An 8,851-nucleotide genomic window follows, 5' to 3' on the forward strand; every position below is an offset into this window, starting at 1 on the left:
ACTCAGTGCAAGCATCTCGACCCTCTTCTATATTAACCTACACTTGCGTCCACCTCTACGAGGCTTCACTCTCATCTGGGGTTCACTTTATTCCGTGGTTCTGCGTTTATCAGGTGACTTTAGGGTTCCCACATTTCAATCTGTAACCTGTTGACGTTTGTTTGCGATTGTTCGTTGATCTGTGTTTTTTCTTAACTATCTCGAACTGTTTTTCATTTTGGCCTGGGTAAGTTTATTGTTCGGCCCTTCAATTTGAGTATTTTGTATGCATCAGGCTGTATGCTTAAACTGTTTTCATTAACTGATTAAGGTTCATTTAATCTGTAGCTTGAACGATTAGTACTGTTTATCTGCACGTTTTCGTATGTAGAATGTCAAATCTATTTAGGGTTTAAGGTTTTGCACTGAAATTTTATGCTATTTCAGTATGTGGTATATTGATTTATCTTATAGTCCTTGGGTACTGAAATTTAGTCATTGGTTGATTTGGTTCTTGTGAGGGAGCATATAGAATATTTATGTGTATGTTTTGCGTCGTTTTCACTTTGATGGATGGCTGCTCCTTATTTGCTTCAAGTTTGGTAAATATTTTCTTCTCGATTTCGTTTTAAGGTTCTGTCATGAATGGTTGTGGGTTCGTTAAGATTTCCTAATGCATTTTGCAAAAGCAACTAAGTCAAATTATTCTTCCTCCTGCTTGAATTTGACAATTTTAGCTTTTGTCCCTTCCTTATGCGATGGTAATTTAATTGTCTAAATGATCATAGCTATTTCGTACTAGTTTTCGACGGAAAGCTAATTCTGGTTGGGTTGTGATGGTTCAAGTACTTATATGTATCGTGGTTGTATAATTATGTTTGCTCATTTATCTACCCCTTCATGAAACATGTTCCGACCTGGGATGAAAATGTCCATGTTGCTTTGGTAAGGAGTGGAAAGAAAGTATGGAATGAAGTACTTAATAATTAAACCCTGTTTTGGTTTTTGAACTTTTTGTCTATTCTAATATGGTCCCCTAAACCATCAGAGGCTCTATTTTACTGTGCAGGATAATCTATTTAGTTTGTAGTTCTTATCAGTATTGTATGACTCATGAGAAACTGGCCCACCTTTTCTTATTTTTATTCCTCCATTTCTTAATTAAAGCAGTCACCCCTTTCTCTCACCGCTATGCACTTCACTTTTTCTTCTTCCTTTTCGTTTCTCTCATCCATTTACTCAGATCTTTATTTCTCAATTAGCACGGTATGGTGGTGACTTGCATTCAACTCCTCAAATCAGGTATATGATTGTAGTGCAAATTTGAAGCTAAAGGAAGAGAAGGTAGAAAATGACGAAGAAGAAGAATCCTTTGGTTTTTCTGGATGTCTCAATTGACGGAGACCCAAGGGAAAAAATGGTTTTTGAGGTATTTTCCTATTTACACCAGTCAAATATATGGGTTAAGTACTTGGCTCTTGTTTGTGCACGATAATTATTTCAGCCTCTGTTAATAAAAGAAAGGGTTAGCATTTTCCAGTGTGGCCAGTGTTTAATTTTTTTACTACATTGTCGTTTTTGCTAGATTTGGTATTTAATTTTTTCTTTCTTGTGCCTGATTTTTTTCAGCTTTTTTATGACCATGCTCCAAAAACAGCCGAGAATTTTCGTGCTCTGTGTACAGGTAGATCTTATGCCAAATATCAATGCCTTTTAATTTTTCATTCAAACACTATATTTTTGTTTGTTCATATTATTTCAACCATTAATTACTTATCAGGCTGTAGAATATAATGTTGGTAGTGTTATGGGCAATATCATCTTATTTGTAAGATTTCCTGATTTGGTATGGGAGAGGGAAATGAAAATGTATCGGCAAGGAGAGAGTGATTTGGAAGGGGAGAGAAAATCCAGCAAGATTTCCTGTGAGATCTTTCTGGAGTTTTCTGATTTTCTCCCCCGATCTGTTAGACTAGCAATCTTATTTTTCTTACTACTGATTTATTATTGAATTACTAATGTCGGTGATACCAGCTTGATCATAAAATGTTTTAAATTTTATCGAACTATTATGGTGAACAACATTCCTTTCTCCTTTATAACTATTTATGTAATTTTGGATTACTGGTATTTTTAACTTGATTTTATATTCTGATATTTTGTTTTATTTGCAGGAGAGAAAGGCATTGGTACCAAAACTGGAAGACCACTACATTACAAGGCATCTTTTTTTCATCGGATTATTAAAGGCTCCATGGCACAGGTACGTTGTCTACATATGGATGGCCATTAGCCCTAATATAACGATTTTTATATTGGCTTGAATGCCATGTTTTCTAGCTGAATGTGCCTAAGAAGTGGTCTGTCTTTTAGTCTGTTACCCTTGTTTATGCTGTAGGCTACAGGGCTGACGGTCAAGAATCCTTTTAATGTGATGTAGTTTTAAGGTTGTACTTGTTAAGTTGACCATCGTAAACCAAGTAGTTTGTAGAAACGTTATATTCTTTCTTTAACATGAATTAATGGTTCTTTTCCATATCTTTCCAGGCTGGAGATTTTGTCAAACGAGATGGTATGCATTTTCTTTGGCTTGTTCATTTTTCTCATTTTATTGTCTGTTGAAGTTATGTTTACTGTTCTTATTTTTTTTTCACATGTATTTTAATGCTACAGCAGTGAACTCATTGACTCTGTAATTGGGTAGAGATGTCCTAACAATCTTTGAAATTGGTAATGCCCTTTTTAGGTAGTTATTTTGAAATTGTGCTTTCTCGTGAAGTAAAATGGATATTATTGTTGAAGGATTACAATTATTTTCTGTACATTGGTTGCTTTTCTGTGTTCAGTTCATTCAGGTGGCTGCTTTTAAACTACAATAGTTATGGAGTTAAATTGTAACTTGGAGCTTGAGGAAAGAATTAAATTTTTAAAAATCATTGATTTAGCTTATTTTGTATAGTTCATTAGTACACTTTTTACTCGGTTGCTTATGCTTGTGTTTTGTGCATGATTGTTAGTAGATATTTGATTAGTTATCGAGGGGCCAACCTATCCTATGACTAAGGGTATTTTTGTCTGTATCAAAGAATTGTAACAAGCAACTAAACTTCCTTTTGGAATATGGCACCCTTTCCTTGGCCTAACAGTTTGAGATTAGATTTTATTTTATTTCTATTTTTTGAGAAATCTTGTGCGTATCAAGTGAATTGAAATGCTGGACATCTGATAACTACATCTTCCTTGGGAGCTACAAGCAGTGTGGTATCTTTGACAAGCTGTTTGAATATTGTCTACGCTATTATATAGACGTTACAAGAAAATGTGACCTGTGGGACAATATCAACTTGTATGGACTGTTCTGGATGATGTTGATATTCCCTTCTCTTATCTTACTCAGGTACTGTTGGAGAGAGCATATATGGTGGAAAATTTCCAGGTGAATTTGCATTTTTAGAACTATTTTTATGCTTTTCTGAATGAACTTTAATACGTTTTTGTTTAGCTTGTATGTAACTATTGAGTTAATGCATGGTTTGGTAAGGGACAAGAAGCCTGTTGTTTCTTGAAATGGGCACTGAATTTTTCATGTCTTGTCCCAGCGTGAATAATGTTCAAATTTTGAGTTTGAGAGATTTGAAGGAAAATATCCCTTTTTTTTTTCAGCTCAAGTTAAAAAAAAAAATATGGTTCATTTTCAAGTTTTATTATTGACAATATGGGGAGCGTGGTTGTAAACTTTTGGTGGCTATGATTTTTTATCATGTGATTTGTGATACTGCTCCTTTGCATCCAGTTTCTTTCTTAGTTTGCTTGCTCGACATATAATAGCATGGGGCTGTGGGTATAATGAAAATTTAAGTGGTTGTATCGATTTCTTTGGTATGCTATATCTGTAAAGTTAATTTAGATTCATTTCATTCTCATGATAGAAAATATTTTGTTAAATAAGAAAATGCAGGTCACGGAGTCCCACTTGTTGTTTTCCATGAGGTTCTTCCCCTACATTGATAGGGTTCCTTTTCATCCAAGTACATTACTGCTTTATTCTTTTACAGACATTTTACAGAAAACTACTACATGTGATATGTTCTCTTGTTTCTTAACATGATACAATTTTAATGCATCTGTTTTAATTTTATGGGATAATTCAGCATTGTCTGGTGCTATACCTGTATTGTGGCTATTACTGGGTGGCTTTCTTCAAGTGTACATCTCATGCTTAGTTTTATAGATTTTGAGATGCGTCTGTTTGTTTTAATATTGTTTTCTGCACAATTGGTTCTAGTTTTTGCAAGCTATTAGAAGAGCTTTCATGCGTATACTACTTTGATAAATTGAGGGGTAACAAATGTTTAAGATTGTTACAGATGAACCTCCAAGATTAAAGCATGATGGACCTGGTCTTCTATCAATGTCAATTGCTGACCGGGACACTTTAGGCTCGCATTTTCTTATCACATTTAAGGCTAATAGCCATCTTGACAGGTTTGTTAATGTAGTATTCTGCTTATTGTTAGATACCATTGTGAATATATATCCTTATTCCTTATAATTGTTTTTTGATACTGTCGTGCATATCCTAAGGATGTGTATGGAAGCTTGATGTATATCAAAGTCCTTATATTATTTACTTGGACTTCCTGCTCTTTTAGGAAGCATGTAGTATTTGGAAAGCTTGTCCAAGGTTTTGATGTACTGAAAAAGATAGAAAGCGTGGATGTAGAAGATGGCGTTCCAACTGTTACGGTGAAAATTGTCAATTGTGGCGAATTTAATGAGGGTAGGGGTTACTAAATGTATTGATAATTTATTGTTTGTTTACTAACATGAATTATTTCTTGCATGGTAATTTGTGGCCCTAGCTTGTGGTTAGTTGACAGTTTTGTAGGTCTGTTCTTTTCCCTTTTATGAGCTTAAGTATGTGTACGATCATTAATTTTTCCATTTTAAATACAGAAAAAAGAAAGGTGAATAAAATGAAACCAGGAAAGAATGCTTCTTCAGACGATGATAGTCATGATGAAAAGAGACGTGGAAAGCAGAAAAAACCAAGCGAGAGGAAGAGGAGGAAGAGAAGATACCACACGTCTGAGTCAGATAGTTCTTCTGATACAGAATTAGACTATGACACTGAGAGTGATACTGACACTGATTCGTCATCGTCATCTTCTGAAAGTTCTTCAAGTGATGACAGATCTAGAAAGAGAAAGAGGACTTCTAAGAGAGGCAAATATAGGCGTGGGAGAAGAAAGGATAAAAGACGTGACAGAAAGAGACGGAAGCATGATAAGAAGTCGAAGAGAAAATCTAAAAGGTTCTTGATACTACGACTTAAAAGTACATCTTTATTTGTCATTTGTTTCTTTAAGAGAATATTATGCCTTCTATTGGATATATACTTTCAGTAATATGAAGAATTTGCAGAGTTCTGTTTTTTTTTTTTTTTTTTGGGTTTTTGGGATGGTGGTGGTGGCTGGGAAATGTTTGATCTTGCTATAGTTCGTTACACGTCAATTTTTTTTAACATGGATTTTCTTGCGTGTAGGGCATTGTCAAGGGGCTTTTGAGCTAAATTAGAATGAATGCAGTTTTGAAAAAAGTCCGTAATTGGAAAAAAGGGTTTAATTGAATCTGAAAAAAATTATTAATTGTGGTTGGGTACTATTGGGACGTGAATTTTGTTATGCCTTTGCTAGTACTTCCAATTTCCTCTGTAGATAATTTTTTTTCTCAGTTAATTCTTGTGTAATATGGCCATTATTTGATACTCTGTTCTTCTCATTATAAGGGACTTGGACAGTCTTACTGATACTGAAAGTGATAGCAAAAGCAGAAGCACTTCTGAGAAAGATGGCCTAGATGTTCAAGGGAAAGATCTAAACCGTCAAGGCTTGTCAGTGAAAGCTGGTAAATTTTATTATCCTTGACCTCGGTAAATTATGATGATCATCTATAATTTTTCCCAATCACTATTTGATTGCGTGCATTATGTTGTTGTTTTTTTTTTTTTTTTTTTTTTTTTTTTTTTTTTTTTTTTTTTTTTTTTTTTTTTTTTTNTTTTTTTTTTTTTTTATGATGCACTGTAGCTGAAGATGTACCTCAAGTCTCAGATACCCGCCATAGAAGAAGAGGAGAGGCAGATATGGTGGAAAAGGATGCCGCCGACGGATCCCCGAAGGAGAATGGTGAGCGAAGCCGCAATGGCATTGCTGCGGTGGATTCTAAATCTGACAGAAGCTCAGAAAGACAACCTGATGTTCTAGACGACCACCCTGGAAAATCTAGGTCCACTCTCCATTCTTGTCACACCTCAGTTAATCTTTGCAAATTGTTACAGATCTGGTATTTTATTAAAAGTTGATGAGCAGGAGTCGAAGCATTAGTCCTAGAAGGACGATGAGTAAGAGTATGAGCATTAGTCCAAGGAAGAGTCGCAGCAAGAGCCGTAGTGTTAGCCCGAAACGAAGTATGAGCAGGAGTCGAAGCCCTCAGGCACAATTGAGGAGTAGGAGCAGGAGCAAGAGCAGCAAGAGCATCAGCAGAAGTCCTATTCGAAATAGTAGTAGGAGTGCCAGCAGAAGTCCTGTTCGAAATGGTAGTAGGAGCATCAGCAGAAGTCCTGTTAGAAATGGTAGTAGGAGCATCAGCAGAAGTCCGGTTAGAAATGGTAGCATGAGCCCGGGTAGAAGTATTAGCAGGAGCCCAGATAGGGTAAGGAAAGGTAGGAGTATCAGTAGAAGCCCCCCATTACGAACCAGGTCTCAGAGAGGTGTCAGCAGAAGCCCCTTGAGATCCAACCCACATAGAAGTCCAAGCAGGAGCCCACCTAGAAGAGCCTCTAGGAAATCAATTAGTAGGAGTCCTGCAAGAGTTTCCAAAAGTGTAAGCAGAAGTCCAGTAAGGTCCTCCCGTCAGAGCTTGAGCAGAAGCTCAGGTAGAGCACCTTCTAGGAGAAGTATCAGCCAAAGTCCTCGAGCACCAGTTAGGAAGCGAAGGAGCTATTCTAGGAGTCCTAGTCCCATCCGAAGGCCAAAGTCACCAGTTTCTGATAGAGGTAGAAGTGCATCCAGAAGTGTTTCTCCAGAAGGGTCTCCAAAGCGCATCAGGAGGGGGCGTGGTTTTAGTGAGCGATATTCATTTGCTCGAAGGTACAGAACACCCTCAAAGTCTCCTGTCAGGTCATACCGTTACAGTGGAAGAGGTGAACGTGACAGGTGAGCTGCGTTTTTTTTTTTTAATCAATGTTCAGTTCGTTTAAGGTCACACTCCCAGTTTTCCATGCTTCTTTGTGAAGTGTTCAGAGAATTGATCTTTTAAGTGCTTGCTTGTGTTACTAGATATTCAAGTTACAGAAGGTACTCTCCTAGGCGTTATCGAAGCCCTCCTAGAGGAAGGTCTCCGTTAAGGTTCGCTATCTCGACTATATCTCACTATTAAAGTTCAGAATTAAATCTTTTCACGAGCACTGAAGTTTCCATTCGATTCAAAATCACAGTATATTTCTATTCCAATTTTGAGGCAATATCACATTAACACATGTCCAACATAAAGCCTCAACACTTAGACAATCACAAATGTCTATGGTCTAGCCAGAATCTTAGGAACTTCCCATTTATACAGGTACAGAAACAGAAGAAGCAGGACTCCCTCTGCATCCCGTAGTCCTCATTACCGCAGTCGTCGTAGTCGCCGTTATAGCCGTAGCCGAAGCCCAATCAGGAGCCGTTCCCCAGTCGAGAGATCCAGGTCTCGTGTGTCTCCTAGAGTAGTTGGGCGGAAATCTCCTTCAAGGAGCAGATCCCCATCGAAATCAAGGTCCCCTGCTGACTCGCCATCCCCCAGAAGGAGTAGCAGAGATCGGTCCAGGTCATCACCTTCTGGTAGCCCAGATGGGAAGAAGGGTCTGGTATCTTACGGTGATGGATCTCCAGATTCAGATAGGTGAAAAAAAAAGACATTCGAGCTCGAAAGGCAAAAAAAAGAAATCTCGTTTTCGTGGAGACTATCCGAAATGAATTTAGGCTTTGTATTATTATTATTAAATCCGGCTTAGATTTGTACCAGAGTATGCTTCGTAGGATATTAAGTGAATAATATTATCATCTTGGGTTGTGTTTTTATTAGGTATTCAGACTGTTTGTATGTTTGCTTCGATATCTCATGTTAGATTAAAATCCGAAGAGTGAGTCTAGTTGGTACAATGTTGTTGCTTACCTGAAGTTTTCAGTTGGTGTAGTTCACCCGTTTCAAATGTTTCTGCATTTTACTTCGGAGAGATATCAATCATTTTAAGGGGCAATTCCTTTCTTAGATTAGTTATGACGAACTGGACTTTGATATTTTAAACAAATTTTTAGTGCTTAAGCTTTGTTTACGTCACATGCTAGGCTTTTTATGTTTATATTTCAATCGCGACTGCCTTGGAACAAATGTCTATTTAACCTATGTCTCTCTACCCGATAGTTATATACAGGAAGCTTTGGTTGTTGCCTTTTGCTACATTTTCATTTAACACAAATTTCAATTTCTTAAATCTTGCTTTCGAAATCTCTTTGCTTCCGTTTTTTCAAACTTTCTTGAATCGGGTCCTGAGGCTTAGCATACGTTGCTTGACTGTAGTTGATACATGAACGAATAGGCTTAACTTACTTGTTTGCTTGACTGTAGTTGATACATGAACTTATAGGCTTAACTCATTTGTTTGCTTGACTGTAGTTGATACAAGAACGAATAGGCTTAACTCATTTGTTGTTGGGAAGTGAGTGTCAAAGAAAACGAGAAGCGTAGAAGAGTTTACTTTTTTTTTTTTTTTTTTTTTTTTTTTTTTTTTTTTTTTTTTTTTTTTTTTTTTTTTTTTTTTTTTTTTTTTTTT

At 36.6% G+C, this 8,851-nt stretch overlaps 1 protein-coding gene across 6 annotated transcripts; it reads left to right on the forward strand.

Moving 5' to 3' along the window:
* LOC111496142 (peptidyl-prolyl cis-trans isomerase CYP95-like) lies at positions 1-8,226 on the forward strand. 6 transcript variants are annotated; one of them, XM_023146461.1, is made up of 16 exons: positions 1-113; positions 1,282-1,408; positions 1,609-1,663; positions 2,154-2,242; positions 2,527-2,551; positions 3,377-3,415; positions 3,938-4,007; positions 4,347-4,464; positions 4,632-4,759; positions 4,936-5,293; positions 5,768-5,886; positions 6,066-6,264; positions 6,348-6,610; positions 6,647-7,193; positions 7,317-7,385; positions 7,600-8,226. In XM_023146461.1, the coding sequence occupies exons 2-16, from the start codon at positions 1,365-1,367 to the stop codon at positions 7,922-7,924; spliced, it is 2,448 nt and encodes an 815-aa protein (XP_023002229.1). In that variant the 5' UTR covers positions 1-113; positions 1,282-1,364; the 3' UTR covers positions 7,925-8,226. The 6 variants fall into 6 exon arrangements, with proteins under 6 accessions (XP_023002229.1, XP_023002224.1, XP_023002226.1 ...); XM_023146456.1 differs by having other exon boundaries at positions 6,348-7,193; XM_023146457.1 differs by having other exon boundaries at positions 81-226; positions 6,348-7,193.
* Positions 8,227-8,851: the final 625 nt, after the last annotated feature.

The sequence above is a fragment of the Cucurbita maxima genome, unplaced genomic scaffold, assembly GCF_002738345.1.
Source record: "Cucurbita maxima cultivar Rimu unplaced genomic scaffold, Cmax_1.0 Cma_Scf00022, whole genome shotgun sequence".
Lineage (NCBI taxonomy): Eukaryota > Viridiplantae > Streptophyta > Magnoliopsida > Cucurbitales > Cucurbitaceae > Cucurbita > Cucurbita maxima.

Excerpts from the sequence above, each read along its gene's own strand:
- LOC111496142 (XM_023146456.1), top strand. The coding sequence starts at position 1,365 with ATGTCTCAATTGACGGAGACCCAAGGGAAAAAATGGTTTTTGAG. Across the intron at positions 4,465-4,631 it reads GCTAATAGCCATCTTGACAG|GAAGCATGTAGTATTTGGAA; the intron begins GTTTGTTAATGT and ends CTGCTCTTTTAG. Across the intron at positions 7,194-7,316 it reads GGAAGAGGTGAACGTGACAG|ATATTCAAGTTACAGAAGGT; the intron begins GTGAGCTGCGTT and ends TTGTGTTACTAG.